This window comes from Quercus suber, unplaced genomic scaffold (assembly GCF_002906115.3).
Source record: "Quercus suber isolate HL8 unplaced genomic scaffold, Cork oak 2.0 scaffold_155, whole genome shotgun sequence".
Taxonomy (NCBI): domain Eukaryota; kingdom Viridiplantae; phylum Streptophyta; class Magnoliopsida; order Fagales; family Fagaceae; genus Quercus; species Quercus suber.
The window spans coordinates 829,323-846,946 of NW_027069616.1; the positions used below are offsets into that span (position 1 = coordinate 829,323).

The following is a 17,624-nucleotide window of genomic DNA, read 5'->3' on the forward strand; positions in this document are numbered from 1 at the left end:
AAAGTGTATGAATGGAACTCAATTTTAAAGAAAGCCAGTTCCATCCTTCACAGAGCTCTAGTTTTTACCACTCAAGTTCCAATGGCATTTATATTTTTTTAATTCCAGGCTAGCTTGTGCCATCGTGTCATTTTTTTTGGAACTCAACCGTTTTGAACTTGAGTTTCAAAACAATGGTAGATTACTAATTATTTCTTAAACAATGGTAAAATGCAAATTATTTTGGCCAAAGCTGGTATTTTGGCCATTTTTTCCAAGTTTTACCAAATAAAACTAACAAACTGATATGACAACAAATATGACAGGTAGGTTTCAACTACCTTTTTATTATTAGAGAGTTTCAATTGCCTAATAAATGAATGTATAAATTTTTTTCTTTTAATGTTTTGTGACAAATCAATTTGTAACTATGTAATAAAATTGTTGTATCTCTAGCATCACTTTTTTTTAAATCATAAGTAGATAATAAAAAATCTACTTAAAAAAAAATTCTTTGGTGAATAATTCCTCTTTAACGAGAAAGAAGAAAGGAAGAAACAAATACAAAAGAGATTTGGGCCATTCATATCTTAAATTGAACCAGCAAGGATCAATCTAGGAGGTCCGAGATATTTAAAAGCATGTGATTTGTATATGTAGTTTTGTTTTGTTTTGTTTTTTTATAACTATTAATTTATTTTTTATAAACATAGTTTAAAAATTTTTTTTTTTTGGAAAGTGGAATATTCATTCAATTAAAGAGATTAAAGATCATGATACAAAGCTTCCATTGCTGGTGGGGGAGCGTCCTCCATCCAATACAAATCCTCATCTAACGTATTCCTAGCATATTGGGCCAGAGCATGTGCTACTCTATTCCCACCCCTCCTAATACAGCAAACACTAGACCACTATGATCTCCAAATCAAATGACGAATATCATCCACAACATTGCCAAATAGTGAAGTGTTTTCCATTGAAGAAGAGACAGCATGAATAACATTGATGTTGTCACTGTCAATTATCATCCTTGAAAATCTAGCATCCACAGCAAATTCTATGGCTCTTCGGCATGCAAGCAATTCAGCTTCATCACTTGTGCTCGCCTTTGGTCCACTAGCAGTCATAGTAGCCATAACCTCTCCCTTTTCATTTCGAATTATTGCACCATATCCAGATCTACCTAAATCCAAGAATAGTGCTGCATCAAAATTTAGTTTATACTCCTCTGATGGTGGTGGTTGCCATACATCTCCGCTTGGTTGCTACCTCATCTGAACATTCAGCTGGGTTTGGGCACATTTGAAGTCTTCAACATACTCCTCTGCTCTTTTATTCAAGCTATTTGGAGTCTTCAATTTTCGTCCATGCAGCAAGCTATTTCGTTGATTCCATATTAGCCACGCTTGGGTCCAGAACAATTCCAACTCTTCTAAGGCTAGGCGCTCCATAAGCTCCTCCATCAGGTGCATCATATCGGTCTATCCATGCTTAGCCTAAATGTCTTGAGTTGCTGCACAATCCCAAAATGCATGAATGGTGGACTCCGTTTCCCTAGTACAAATCGAGCATTTTTCTTCATTAATCATCCTTCTTTTGGTTAGATTCGCTATTGTTGGTAAAATTTCATGGAAAGCTCTCCATCCAAATACTTTGATTTTGTTTGGAAGCTGAAACTTCCATATTGCAGCCCATATATTTCTTCCAGCACAACCCCTAGATGTTCCAACCCAATTCCCATAAGTTAAGAGCTTCCTAGCAACATGGTAAGCGGATTTGACAGTAAATAAACCCCTTGAATTATGCAACCAAAATATAGTATCACAAACATTTCTTCGGCTCAAAGGAATTTGGCATATTGCTTCAGCTTCTTCCCTGTGAAATATAGCCATAATGTCCTTATATCTCCATAAATTTAGCTATGGATTGATGAGGTCTAACACCATCAGTTCATCCCAATTTTCTTGAATCAGATTTAGGACTTTGTTTGTTGGGATTTTAGGAATCCACCGATCCTTCAAAGCATTGATTGAATTTCCAATACCAACCCGCCAACATTGACCGAATTGAAGGATAGTTTTTCAGTTTTCAGCTTAAAAGTACTACAACTTAAAAATTAAATATCCTTCAATTCTAAAAACTGAAAAACTAAAAATATTGTAGCAAAATAATTTTTAAATATGTGAATAGTGCAATGAGACCCATTTTTAATGAAAAAGTTGCAAAAAAATGAAGTTTATGAGTCTCGTAAATAGTGCACTTGTGCACTATTTATGGGAGAAAAGTCCACAACCGTAGCTGAAAAAAAAAAAAAAAAAGAAGAAGAAGAAGAAGAAGAAGGAAACGTGAATTGTGAAACGCAAACGCGCAATAATGTGGATCCAAACGGGCTAATTGTCGTAACTCGTAATGCTTCAAGAGCAATGGTACTGTGCAACAATAATTCAAAGGGTTCAATAACAACAGTTAATGATAAGGAATTAGTGGGAGATAAATAAAGTGGTAATGATGCTTAGGAAGATGTAAAACTAAAATCTCACTGAAATTCTTTTCTTATTTCCTTCATGGCGAACACTACCACCTCTCTCCCTCTATTTGAGAAAATCCCTCGTAAAAATACTATACAGAGAGGGTTTGATATCATTATCTTCTTTCTTCTTCTTTTACTCCTTGTTTATCGTCTCTACTTTCTCAACCATTATGGTTTCAATTGGATCCTAGCCTTCCTATGCGAGTCATGGTTCACTTTCACTTGGGTTCTTGTCATCAGCACCAAATGGACTCTTGTGGACTACAGCACCTATCCAGACCGCCTCTTGCAAAGGTAACAAATATCATCCTGTCAACAATTCTCTAATCTTCAATCATGCTATGATTTTAATGATTACACTATCATTTTGCATTGCTTTTCCTTCATCATGGTGAAATCTCTGATGTGTCATTTTTGCTATGAATTTTACTTGGTGTGAAGCATATATGAATGATTTTTTATGTTGCTCCGAACTTTTAATTTGTGATTTTTTCATGTAAGGGTACCCGAAGTTGAACTTCCCTCAGTGGACATGTTTGTCACAACCGCAGACCCAGTGCTGGAACCACCTATCATCATCGTGAACACTGTGCTCTCTTTGTTGGCAGTTGATTACCCTTCTCACAAGCTAGCTTGCTATGTATCTGATGATGGCTGTTCTCCTCTCACCTATTACTCTCTTGTTGAGGCCTCAAAGTTTGCCAAGCTTTGGGTTCCATTTTGTAACTAGTACAATGTTCAAGTGAGAGCTCCTTTTAGATACTTTTTAGGTGATGATTCCACAACGGACAGTGGCAGTGATACTTCAAGTAACTTTCAACAAGAGTGGAAACGGATGAAGGTAATTTAAAGGTGTTAGCAGATTTGGATCTGAAGATTATTATCTAAAATCAAAAAGGTTGGAATATCTTAGAGAGCATATGTTGTCAATGGTATCTTAATACAATAAATCTAAGGACAACATTTTCTACAATTATTGTGGTGAAATAGTGAATCGAGATGTGGAGGGAATTAGTTTTGTCTCTAATACAAGGGACAACAGATACGAAATGTCTTATCTTCTTGTTTGTTAACTTGTTTGTCTTTCATGTTTTGTAGGTTGAGTATGAACAACTTAGTGCAAAAATCGAGGATGCCGTCCAAAACCAAAACATCGTGCCATATGATTTGACAGTTTTCGATCTCCGAAATAGACATAAAAAATCATCCAACCGTACTCAAGGTACTCTTTTATAGTGTCGGCAATTAGGCTTTTGTCTAGTGTGTGCATGCATATAACATGAAGAAAAATTATAATATCCTCCAGTTATTTGTACACCGTTTCATTAAAAAAAATTCCTTATTTTAAAATATTGATTTAAAAAAAATTTTAAATAAAAATTAACTACTAATTTAGTAATTTTAAACAGGTGTAAATTTTTTAGTAGAATGGTAGATAAGTGACATAGTTCACCGTGAAGACGGTATAATTTCTTCGGCATTAGGCAGTATTCCAGATCAACATGCTATCATTTTAGGACACGCGTCATCTTTAGTGTAAAAGATGGAAAATGCTAGAAATACTAATGTTTTTACAAATGGTTGATGTAGTGAGTAGTTATTAATAAATGAAAAAAGTAATATTAGTAATGAGTTTATATGAGAACCAATAAGAATTAGTCACAACAACAATTTATAAAAATGTTGTAAAATAGTTTGTGATTGTAATATTATTTTTAAAATAATAAAAAAATGTTAAAACCACAAACTATTTTACAATTTTTTTTACAAAGTGCCGATGTAGTGTGTGGTTATTCTTTTTTTTTTGATAGATCTAGAGTGGTTATTTTTAGTTAGTGTTAAATAAATTTGTTTTATTGATATTTAGATATAAAACACCACTTAAATTTATCATCTTAGGCAACTCTATTGAGCCAGCAACTCTATTGAGCTAGCCTTAAGATTTATACACACTATAGGAGTGTAGTTTGCAGACTTTAGGAGTGTAGTTTACAATTTATCCTAAAAGTTTTAATGACTTTAGCATTTTCCAAAATTTAATGATAATAATTGGCTTAAAGAAAAGAAAGAAAAAAGTGTTAGTCTACTATTTTTCTCACCTCCAAAAGGGTCGACGAGATATTAGACTAATAAAAACTCAACTCAATTGAAAACCATAAGCACCTTATGGAAAAAAAAAATTGTTGGCTTTAAATTTCGTCAATCAATATTATATATGGTAGATTGTCAATATTAGTCACCTGATCTTTTACATGGTCACAAACTATACAATTTCTATCTCTTTCTTAACACCATCAAAAGTTATAATAATGCATCATCTTATCTAATTAAGGTAAAGTAAACATCTTTTCTTAAGAAATAATAAATTTTTATTTCTTTTTATTAAACATTTGAATCAAGATATTTGATTCCCTATATAAATTAAATTTAGTTTGCATAGTATTAACTTATCAAATTAAACTTTGTTTAGTTAGTGTTAAATAAATTTATTTTATTGATATTTAAATATAAAACACCACTTAAATTTATCATCTTAGGCCCTAACTTTATCGAGTCAACCCTAAGATGTATATACACACACACTATGTATATGTATATATACCCTTAAACAAAAATCCATGGTTAACACTGAATGAAAGTGCACAAACTCAAAGTGAATTCAAATTTACGTTAAGAATCACTAATGAAGAAACACTCTTAATCTCTCAAACAAATCTCTCTTAATCTTACAATCACTATATGAATCAAAATAAGAAGAAAAACAGAGCCAACGAAATGGTAGAGAGAGAACTCAGATATTATTCATCTCAAAAGAATTCAATACAGTAAATCAATATATAAGTGAATATATATATATATATATATAGTTACATCAGAGAGGAAAGGAAGGTGATGCCCAACGAAGTCTGGTATAACAAACTTGTAATGGCTTCGCACGTACTATAACAAACCTTTACACGTGCGTGGCTTCCTCAGGTCTTCAATGATTCTTACAGGGTAAAACGACACTGTTGGGTTTTAATGAGAGATGGCACCATTTCACTTTAGGCGTATTTTATATCTCATCATTTTACTGCATGACATCGTTTTGGAAGATGAACTAGCCGTTGGAATAATTGCATCTCCTCCTTCAGTGTTTGATTCTAAGCTTGCACTGTCATCCCCCCTCAAACGAGTGGGGAACTTCCACATGAGTTTGGAAGTAAGCCAATTGAACCTGGGAGATGAAAGACCCTTAGTAAACAGATCAGCAAGCTGATCATGAGTGGAAATGAACTTAACCAGCAAGTCACGCCTGAGAACCTTTTCTCTAACAAAATGAAAATCAACCTCAATATGTTTTGTGCGAGCATGAAATACAGAAACTTTAAAATTCTAATAAATAAATAAAAAACCCCAAATCAGAAACCCGTTCAAAAAAAAAAAAAACAAGAAATTACCCAATAAAAATAAACAAGAAACACATATCCTTATACAGCTACAATATACAAATTTATGCAAGTTCATAATCTAGACTCACTCAAGCACTTTATCAAACACGTTATGAGCAATACTTTGAAATTTTAAATTTAAGTAAAAAAAGCAATCAGATCCAAAACCCACCCACAAATAACATGTTATTACCCCATAATATCACAATTAATAAGAAATTACCCAATAAAACCACAATTTTAAGAACATGGTTATTTGACCTAACTCAAAAGAAACCCATGAAACAGAAATTAAACAGAGTTTACCTTTGTGAGAGAATGCTAGGCGTGAGAGAGAAGAGTAAAAGATAGTCCAAGAGTGAAGAAGTTGTGAGAGAGAGAGAGGCAGCGTGAGCTGAGAAAGCTGAGAGAAATTTGTGGGTTAGGGTTACAGAGCTGAGAAAGCTTGAGAGAAATTTGTGGGTTACGGAATTTTTTTTTTACGTTAGAAAACATTGTAGTTTTGTTAATGTAATAAGGGTAAATTAGGTAATTTACTTGGTTAATAATTTATGCACTCTACTCTCTCTCCAAATCTCTCCAATTTGAGGGAATTAAAAATGGGGGCCTAGAGGGAGTTGAAACCCCTCCAAACCCCTCCAAACCCCTCCAAACCCCTCTCCCAATTGGCATTCCCATGATTGGGGTCTGAGCTACTACTCTTATTCCTGACACTACTTCAATTTCGGCTCCTCCTTGTCCTATATCTCCACTTCCAAATCCCAAGGTTAGAGGGACATCCAAGCTCCAAACCTCTCCCTACGTTTGCGATTTTGCCTTGGATGGTGTCCCTCTATCCTCCTTGGAAGGAGCCAGACCTTGGGCAAATTAGCATAGTGGCAAGGTGGTTGATGCAGTGGGCAGGGCTCTTCTCCTTCTAGCAGACATGGAGCAATGGGAAATTATGGAGCTCCTTGCCCTAAAGAGGGACGTGGTCCTGGTAAGTTTTGATCTTATTTTATTTTCTCTTTGAAGAAACACTCTTAATCTCTCAAACAAACCTCTCTTAATCTCACAATCACTCTATGAATCAAAATAGGAAGAAAAACAGAGCTAACGAAATGGTAGAGAGAGAACTCAGATATTCTTTATTTCAAAGGAATACAATACAAAAATCAATATGTAAATGAATAGATATATATATAGTTACATCAGAGAGGAAAGGAAGGTGATGCCCAACGAAGTCTAGTATAACAGACTTGTAACTGCTTTGCACGTTCTGTAACAACTCTTTACACGTGCGTGGCTTTCCTCAGGTCTTCAATGATTCTTTCAGACTAAAACGACACCGTTTGGTTTTAATGAGAGACGGCACCGTGTCACTTCAAGCGTATTTTATATCTCATAACTTTACTACACGACATCGTTTTGGAAGGTGAACTAGCCGTTGGAATCAATTCATCTCCTCCTTCAGTGTTTGATTCTAAGCTTGCACTGTCATCCCCCCTCAAACGAATGGGGAACTTCCACATGAGTTTGGAAGTAAGCCAATTGAACCTGGGAGAGGAAAGACCCTTAGTAAACAGATCAGCAAGCTGATCATCAGTGGAAATGAACTTAACCAGCAAGTCACGCCTGAGAACCTTTTCTCTAACAAAATGAAAATCAACCTCAATATGTTTTGTGCGAGCATGAAATACAGGATTAGAGGCAATGGCCAATGCACTGACATTGTCACACCAAAGAAGAGGAGGTTGAGGAAGAATAATGCCAAAATCTCTGAGAAGCATTCGAAGCCAATACAACTCAGCTGCAGTAGAGGCCAAAGCACGATACTCAGCTTCTGTTGAAGAACGAGACACAGTGCATTGCTTTTTAGCAGACCAAGTGACTGGGGAATTACCAAGAAACACCACCATGCCAGTGATAGAATGTCTGTCCACTGGATCCCCAGCCCAATCTGCATCACTGTAAGCAGATAAGGAGATGGGGCCTGGAGTAAAAGCAATCCCAAAGTGAAGAGACCCTTGAAGATACCTCAAGATCCGTTTAGCAGCTTGAAGGTGATTTTGAGTGGGAGTGCTCATACGTTGACAAGCTTGCTGAATAGCAAAGGATAAATGTGGTCTGGTGAAGGTGAGATACTGTAAAGCCCCAACAAGGCTCCTATAGGATGTAGGGTCAGGCAAAAGAGGGCCATCATTAGGAAGAAGGTGAAGGTTAGGAGAGCATGGTGTCTTACAAGGTTTGCAATCAGTCATATTAAACTTCTTAAGAAGATCAGTGGCATACTTGGACTGATGCACAAATAAACCAGTAGGAGTATAATCAATCTGCAACCCAAGAAAGTAGTGAAGCAAGCCAAGATCCTTGAGGTCAAACTCCTTACTCAACAAGTTGATAATAGTAGAGACAAAAGAAGAGTTATTCCCAGTGATGATAATATCATCTACATAGAGCAACAAGTACACAATGAAGGACTGATGCCTCAAGATGAACAAATTAGCATCAGCAGCTGAAGCACAGAAACCCACATGAAGCAGCTGAGATGTAAATTTGTCAAACCATGCCCGAGGAGCTTGCTTTAGACCATAAAGAGCTTTATGGAGGAGGCACACATGTGTAGGAAAAGCAGAATCAATATAGCCTTGAGGTTAAGCCATGAAGACCTCTTCCTTAAGAAAACCATGCCAAAAGCATTTGAGACATCTAACTGCTTCAATTCCCAACCATGGTGCACAACCAAGGCAATAAGAAGTCTAACTGTGGCAGGTTTAACAACTGGACTAAAAGTTTCATCATAATCCAATCCATATTGTTGGAGATAACCCCTAGCCACTAATCTGGCTTTATATCTGGCAACTGACCCATCACTATGCCTTTTAAGCTTATAAACCCATTTGCAGGTCACAACATTTTTCTGGGGAGGAAGAGGAACCAATGACCAAGTGTTTTGCTTCTGTAAAGAACTGAATTCAGCATCCATTGCAGCCACCCATTGAGGATGCTTGGAAGCAATGGCAAAGGAAGGAGGTTCAGCAATAGTATAGTCACATTGGACCTGCATAACTTTAGGCTTATATATTCCATGCTTAGACCTTGTGACCATAGGATGAGCATTTGTAGTGGATGGACCAAGGGCTGTAGGAACAGGATTGACAGGTGACACAGTAGGTAGGATAGGTTCTGGGATCACAAGCAATGATGTAGAGATTGAAGAAGGAGTTTCAATGGGAGCAGGAACAACAGGAATGGAAGAAGAAGGAGAAAGTAATGAGGGAAGCAAAGAAGAAACCAAGTCAGAGGCATATGAAGAAGAAGAAGCAGGAGTAGCAGTAGATTGAATAGAGGCAGAAGGAACAGGATGAGACAACCAATCAGACAATGAAGTTGAGAAAGGGATATTGGGATTGGTAAGAGTAGGATTAGCAGCAAAGGGAAAAAGAGATTCATTAAACAAAACATGACAAGCTATATAGATTCTGTTAGTGGAGGGATCAAGACATATGTACCCTTTTGACATAGAAGGATAACCAAGAAAGATGCATGGAGCAGACCTAGGTTGTAGCTTGTTTTTATTATAGGGTCTAAGGAAAGGGTAGCAAGCACACCCAAATGATTTAAGAGCATGAACAGATGGGAGTTTAAAAAATAATTTCTCCCAAGGAGATTGGAATCTTAACACTGATGAAGGAAGCCTATTAATAAGAAAGATTGCAGCAGTAAAAGCATATGACCAGAAATTAATAGGCAGATGTGATTGATAAAGAAGACTAAGACCTGTTTCTACAACATGTCTATGCTTTCTTTCTGACACTCCATTTTGTTCAGGAGTATGAGGACATAAAGTTTGGTGGAGAATGCCATGAGTAGAACAATATGATTTAAACTCAGCATTACTATATTCAGAACCATTATCAGTTCTTAAAATTTTGAGTGTAGAATTATGTTGAGTTTCAACCATGGACTTGAAATGTTTAAACACAGGAAGAACCTCATTTTTAGATTTAAGAAGAAACATCCAAGTGAAACGAGTGTAATCATCAACAAAAAAAACATAGTAATTAAAGCCAAGTAAGGAAGTCATGGGAGAGGGACCCCAAACATCACTATGCATAAGTTCAAGAAATGAAGTGGAAACAATTGAAGCTTTATTTAAGTGAAGTCTGTGCATTTTAGCACTTATACAGGATTCACAGGAAGAACAAGCTTCAGCAATCATTGACAAAGTAAGAGATGAAAAAACAGGTTTAAGAACAGAATACAAAATTCTAGAATGAGGGTGACCAAGTCTGTGATGCCAGAGCAGAATCTGGTGTGGTTTGACAGATACAAAGGCAGAAGACTTGAAATGATTCAATGAAGAGGAAAAGTCAGAGATGGATGGAATGGGATAGACCCCATCTTTACTCAACCCTGCATAGAGGATCTTCCCCGTTTGCAAATCCTGAATTAAGAACTTGTTGGCATCAAAATAACAAAAAACATTATTTTGGAGACACAGTTTATGGACAAACAGAAGTTAGAAGCAAGGTCAGGCACTCTTAGAATATTATCAAGCCTAAAATTATGTGTCAATGTTTGAAGCTTACCATTACCAATGTGAGTGACTGGAAGCTCCTGACCATTTCCCACAGTAACAGCTTCATTGCCTTGAATAGGTTGCTGATGGATAGAGAGCTGTGACAGATTAGGAGTCACATGATCTGAGCAGCCTGTGTCAGTAAGCCAAGAATTTGAAGCCTGGACTTGAGCAGCATTGGCCACCATTGAGGCAAGCTTAGCAGGAGGATGTCTTCCTTGGTATGCAAAGTCCATACGATGGTAGCAATCAAGGGCTGAATGACCATTCTTTCCACATATTTGACAAGTAGGCCTACTGGATTGCCCTTGAATTTGACCTTGATTCTGAGGAATCTTAGATTGATTAAAAGACTGAAATTGAGATGGGAAACCTTGGTTACCAGGACTAAAATTCTGAAACTGAGAACCAGAACCAGAACCACCAAAATTGGAGTAATTTCCTCCACCAAAATGAGAACTCATTCCACCAGAGTGAGGGCCATGTCCACGAGCACCTCTGCCTCTCTGGTTGTAATTTCTTCCTCCTAAGTTCTCAAAGTTTTGAGTTTAGAGTTATGTTGAGTTTCAACCATGAACTTGAAATGTTTAAACATAGGCAGAACCTCATTTTTAGATTTAAGAAGAAACATCCAAGTGAAACGAGTGTAATCATCAACAAAAAGTACATAGTAATTAAAGCCAAGTAAGGAAGTCATGGGAGAGGGACCCCAAACATCACTATGCATAAGTTCAAGAAATGAAGTGGAAACAATTGAAGCTTTATTTAAGTGAAGTCTGTGCATTTTAGCACTTATACAGGATTCACAGGAGGAACAAGCCTCACCAATCATTGACAAAGTAAGAGATGAAAATACAGGTTTAAGAACAGAATACAAAATTCTAGAATGAGGGTGACCAAGTCTGTGATGCCAGAGCAGAATCTGGTGTGGTTTGACAGATACAAAGGCAGAAGACTTGAAATGGTTCAATGAAGAGGAAAAGTCAGAGATGGATGGAATGGGATAGACCCCATCTTTACTCAACCCTGCATAGAGGATCTTCCCTGTGGGCAAATCCTAAATTAAGAACTTGTTGGCATCAAAATAACAAAAAACATTATTTTGGAGACACAGTTTATAGACAGATAGAAGGTTAGAAGCAAGGTCAGGCACTCTTAGAATATTATCAAGCCTAAAATTATGAGTCAATGTTTGAAGTTTACCATTACCAATGTGAGTGACTGGAAGCTCCTGACCATTTCCAACAGTGACAGTGTCATTGCCTTGAATAGGTTGCTGATGGATAGAGAGCTGTGACAGATTAGGAGTCACATGATCTGAGCAGCCTGTGTCAGTAAGCCAAGAATTGGAAGCCTAGACTTGAGCAGCATTGGCCACCATTGAAGCAAGCTTAGCAGGAGCATGTCTTCCTTGGTATGCAAAGTCCATACGATGGTAGCAATCAAGAGCTGAATGACCATTCTTTCCACATATTTGACATGTAGGCCTACTGGATTGACCTTGAATTTGACCTTGATTCTGAGAAATCTTAGATTGATTAAAGGACTGAAATTGAGATGGAAAACCTTGATTACCAGGACTAAAACTCTGAAATTGAGAACCAGAACCAGAACCACCAAAATTGGAGTAATTTCCTCCACCAAAATGAGAATTCATTCCACCAGAGTAAGGGCCATGTCCACGAGCACCTCTGCCTCTCTGGTTGTAATTTCTTCCTCCTCTTCCCCTAGGAAATCCTTGTGAGTGAAAGTTGGCAGCCATAGCCATAGAAACTTGATCAACACCATTAGATCTTTTCTTAATAATTCTCTCTTCAACATTAAGTAATGCATTCAATTCTTCCACAGACAGCACATCACTCCTAGTTCTAATAGCAGAGCTAAAAGAATCATAGTTAGATGGAAGACCATCCAGAACAATATGGAGAAGCTCTTCATCATCCACAAACACAGACACAGCAGCCAATCTATCACGAGCTTGCTTAATTTTCTGAAAATAACTATCAATAGATTCATTTCCTTTCTTAGTAGCATTCAATTCATTATGGAGACTCATAACATGAGACCTCGAAATTGATGCAAATCTCTTCTCTAACACTCTCCAAACTCCTCTAGCAGACTTTTGCCCAACTGTGAAAGTAAGAACTGTAGGGGAAAGCGTTGAATTCAAGAATGTGAACATTGCTTGTTCACGATTCTTCCAAGCCATGAATGCTGGATTGATTTTAGTAGTAAAATTTCCAGATGAATCTTTGAGAAATCTATCTGGAGCAGTGATTGAGTTATCAAGAACATCAATCATTGAATAGGTATCAAGAATTACCTCGATTTGATGTTTCCACACCACATAATTTCCATAATCCAGCTTCACAGTCATCATAGATGACATGTTTGATAACAACAGCAACGAAGAGTTCATTGGCAAACCTGAAGAAGCCATAGCAGGCACAGCACTTGAAGAAGACGACGAAGAAGATGAACCAGACTGAGCAGAGGCCATTGATATGGATCAATGCTCTGATACCATGAAGAAACACTCTTAATCTCTCAAACAAATCTCTCTTAATCTTACAATCACTATATGAATCAAAATAGGAAGAAAAACAGAGCCAACGAAATGGTAGAGAGAGAACTCAGATATTATTCATCTCAAAAGAATTCAATACAGTAAATCAATATATAAGTGAATAGATATATATATATATATATAGTTACATCAGAAAGGAAAGGAAGGTGATGCCCAACGAAGTTTGGTATAACAAACTTGTAACGGCTTCGCACGTACTGTAACAAACCTTTACACGTGCGTGGCTTCCTCAGGTCTTCAATGATTCTTACAGGGTAAAACGACACCGTTGGGTTTTAATGAGAGACGGCACTGTTTCACTTTAGGTGTATTTTATATCTCATCATTTTACTGCACGACATCGTTTGGAAGGTGAACTAGCCGTTGGAATAATTGCATCTCCTCCTTCAGTGTTTGATTCTAAGCTTGCACTGTCAACTAGTAAAATAGTAATGAAGCCTAGTATACCATCTAAAAGGCTTAATTTGGTTTTGTTATTGTAGGTTATATGGGAGAACAAAGAAGGTCTTTTAGATGGGTTGCCAGGTTTGGTCTGTCTATCCAGAGAGGAGGCCAAATCATTCACATCATTATAAAGCGGGTGCTATGAACGTTTTAGTAAGATGTTTCTTACGCCAAAGAAATTTCAAAAACTCTTATATGATTTTTATATAACCTAATAGCTTTGATATTTATTTAACTTCCATTTTATTGTTTTTATATTGTGAGTAGACCAGAGTCTGTGGGTTGATGACAAATGCCCCCTACATGCTGAATGTAGACTGCGAAATGTATGCCAATAATCCAAAGATTGTTCTTCATGCAATGTGCCTCCTACTTAGCTCGAATAGTGAAAAAGAAATAGCATTTGTTCAGTTCTCACATACTTTCTATGATGGATTAAAGGATGATCCTTATGGCAATCAATTAGCGGTTATGCTTGAAGTGAGTCAAATTTTCAAATCTTCACAAGCAAGAGTCTTTTTCCTTTTCTCTCCTAACTACAAACAATGTAATTTGTACCATATATAGATTATAGCGTGCTATATATGCACTAATGAAAAGTTTTCACTAATTGGTTTGGTTTGGTATTGCTAGAATATGGCATGCGGATTTTCTGGACTGCAAGGATTCATCTATGGAGGAACAGGATGTTTTCATAGAAGAAAAGTTATATATGGCTTACAGCTAGATTATATAGATTCAGTAAATGGTAAGAAAATAAATTAAAATTTTCATTCACCATTCCTCTACAAACAAGGTAAATAGAAAATTTATTTTTAATAGTTTTATATGAATTAATTTTATTGGTAACACTGGAAATGATAAGCATAAGGTTAGTTATGTAATTTTTTATTCTTTTTTTGGTTTTTAAATATTTTATAGCATCATCAACTGTATATATATTTTAATACATTGGGTTTGGCAGAGGAAATACTAAAAAGTGTTGGGAGTTCAAAGAAGTTGATGAAATCAATTGCTCATGCTTTGAAGGGAAAGACAAATTCACCAGATCATCTTTCAAACTCAATTGACACATCATACCAAGTTGCCAGTTGTGGGTATGAGCATGGTACTAGCTGGGGTAGACAGGTTAGAGAATAAAATTAATGGTACTAACTACTAACTATGAATTATATATTTACATTTTCATTTTATTTTATTTTTATATAAGACATAATATTGAAACCATTGATATCTAAAATTTCCCTTATTTTTAAATTCTAGTTATCACGATTAGAAACACCTGGAATTGGTAGTCCTCATTATATTAATGGATAGTTTTTTTTTTTTTTTTTTTTAAATTTCTCTCTTTCTATTTTATAGTGGAATTAATTGTCAAAAATCTTATAGTTTAGTGCCATTGCCTATTAGTATTTTATATAAAACAGATTTAGAGTCGAATCCTCCACTCTCATTGTTGTAAACATTCAATTTTTTTTTTTTTTTGAAATCTAGTTTGACATGATATTATTCATACTTTTGTTAATTTTTTCTTTGGTTGGGCCACTCTCATCATATTATTATTTTTTTTTCTAGCTGGGTTGGTTATATGGATCCACATCAGAGATATTCTCACTGGGCTAAGGATTCATAGTAAAGGTTGGAAGTCAGCTTTTCTAAGCCCCAACCCACAGGCATTTTTAGGTGTGCACGTTCTGGTGGGCCTGTCGCAATGATCCAACAGAAGAGGTGGGCTACCGGTCTGCTTGAAGTTCTCTTAAGCAAAGACTGTCCCATATTGGCCACCCTTTTTGCAAAGCTCCATTGGAGGCAGTGCTTGGCCTATCTATGGATCTTCACGTGGGCTACGCTCTATCCCAGAGTTATGCTATGCTTTTCTGCCCGCGTATTGTATTATCACAAACTCCATTTCTTGCCCAAGGTACCTTCCCATGCATTTTATCCTTTTTATGTACATTTAAGTAGTTTAATATCTTTTTTTTTTTTTTTTTTTTTTGTTGCTAAACAAGTAGTTTAATATCTTATATCATGCATAACGATCATGTTCATCATGTAGTAATAGAATACATGTGGAATAAGTCCAAATTTGACAAATCATATTGATGCTGTGACAATGAAAATATAAATCACTCATTTTTCATGTCATTAATAGAGGTCAATCAACTTGATACAGTTATTTACATTATTGGAAGCTAAAACTGTGTTCATGCAGGTCCAAGAGCAAGCCTTTTATATAGCAACAGTTGTTTTTGTCATCTACCACCTTTACACTCTATCCGAGTACCTAAGAGTTGGCCTCTCAGTCCGAGCTTGGTGGAACAACCAGAGAATGGCGAGAATAACCACAATGACTGCATGGTTGTTCCGATTTCTAAGTGTCATACTCAAACTCTTAAGAATATCCGAGACAGTCTTTGAAGTTACAAAGAAAGACAAATCCACTTCTAGTAATGGCGCTCATGATGTAGATGCCGGTAGGTTCACCTTTGACGAGTCCCCAATTTTTGTGCCAGGCACAACCATTTTAATGGTGCACTTGACTGCGCTCGTTGTGAGCTTGTTAAATCTACAACCGCCAGCTCATGATGGGCTTGGTTCAGGGCTAGGCGAGGTCTTGTGTAGCGTGTGGTTGGTGCTATGCTTTTGGCCATTTTTGAAAGGACTATTTGGGAAAGGAAAGCATGGAATTCCCTTATCCACTATATGCAAGTCAGCTGCATTAGTGTCATTATTTCTACACTTGTGTAGAATGACTATAATGGGTTGAGACTCTGGTCATGAAATTATTTTGTTTTCTCACAGTGGGTTGAGACTTTGTCCTTGAAATTATAAACTCAAAATGGATTGAAACTTTAATTTAGAAAATCAAACGCTGTACTAAGTTGTTAGTCATTGAAGTAGGTGATTTAGGGTATCTTCCTCCTTGATGAGGAAGGTATTTTTAAGGGTCAGTATGGATTTGTTCAATCCATTGAGCTGGAATAGGGATTAAGTTTTTACCCTTGGTTCATAGGTTCTGAATGGCCCTCCAAAGAATCATGGTAATAATTTTTTCTTATATGTTGGTATCATAAAACTCGATGTCCCATTTGACTTGTTTGTTGTTCATATGTACTCAAATCTAACAACTTGAGGTTAACTACTTGAAAATTTCTTCACAGTTTTACTTTGACGGGATCTGAATGTATATTATGTGCTATCACGCATCATATGCCATCAATTAACTTTGCTACTACTTTCATGTACTTACATGGATCCTGTAACACCAATGCCCTCAAAGTTACCTCACAAAAGTAAGAGCATTGAGTATTATGTAGGAACTTTGATGTTTCATCAAAACCATTATATATGTGAAGTAGCTATTTCAAATTTGAATTTGGTTGCTCTATTTTTTGATTCCCTCCTCTAAACCTTGAGTTCTGTTGGAGTATTTTTGTCTTGTTGCTTGTGCAAGTTTCTATTGGAAATAATGCAAAAAAAAAAAAATGTTTTGTGATTTTGTAAACAACAACAAACATAACAAATATTTTTGATGTGTTAATAAATAAATAAAAATTAAAAATACTCACAGAAGGGATAAAAACAGAATGATGTGTGAATAAATAAAAACAATTAAATATACTCATAAATTGGATGAAATAGAATAATTAATGCAAACCTAACATGGGATTGTGTTTGCGCAATTTCCTTAAGAAATAGTGCGTCCTTAAGATGTTGAAAATTATATTTTAGGAGAAGACATAATGCATAAAAATAAAAAAATAAAAAAACTTTTGTGACTATGTAAACATAAACAACAAATATTAAAAATAATATTTAATGTGTTAATATATTAAAAAAAATTAATAATACTAGCTCACATAATTGATGAAAATAGAATGATGTGTAAATAAATAAGAGCAATTAAGTATACTCATAGACATAGACCAATGAAAACATAATAACTGACGCAAATCTAATCAAAGATAGTGTTTGTCACTATTTCCTTAAGACACATTTCGTCTGTAATAAATTGTGTTTTGAGTCTCTTGTATGGGTGCTTGTTTTCTAATATACAATGGTCACAACACACATAAGAAGCACAATAATCTT

The 17,624-nt window shown here is 35.9% G+C and overlaps 1 protein-coding gene across 1 annotated transcript; it reads left to right on the plus strand.

Annotated features, from left to right (window-relative positions):
- The first annotated feature begins 2,543 nt into the window (after nt 1-2,543).
- LOC112033136 (cellulose synthase-like protein H1) lies at nt 2,544-16,934 on the plus strand. Its single transcript, XM_065777451.1, is given in 15 exon segments — nt 2,544-2,803; nt 3,011-3,350; nt 3,608-3,681; nt 3,683-3,731; nt 13,571-13,635; nt 13,637-13,685; nt 13,800-14,012; nt 14,166-14,280; nt 14,497-14,660; nt 15,108-15,132; nt 15,135-15,212; nt 15,215-15,374; nt 15,376-15,434; nt 15,437-15,453; nt 15,745-16,934. Coding segments are annotated over 15 exon segments (2,223 nt in total). The 3' UTR covers nt 16,300-16,934.
- Nucleotides 16,935-17,624: the final 690 nt, after the last annotated feature.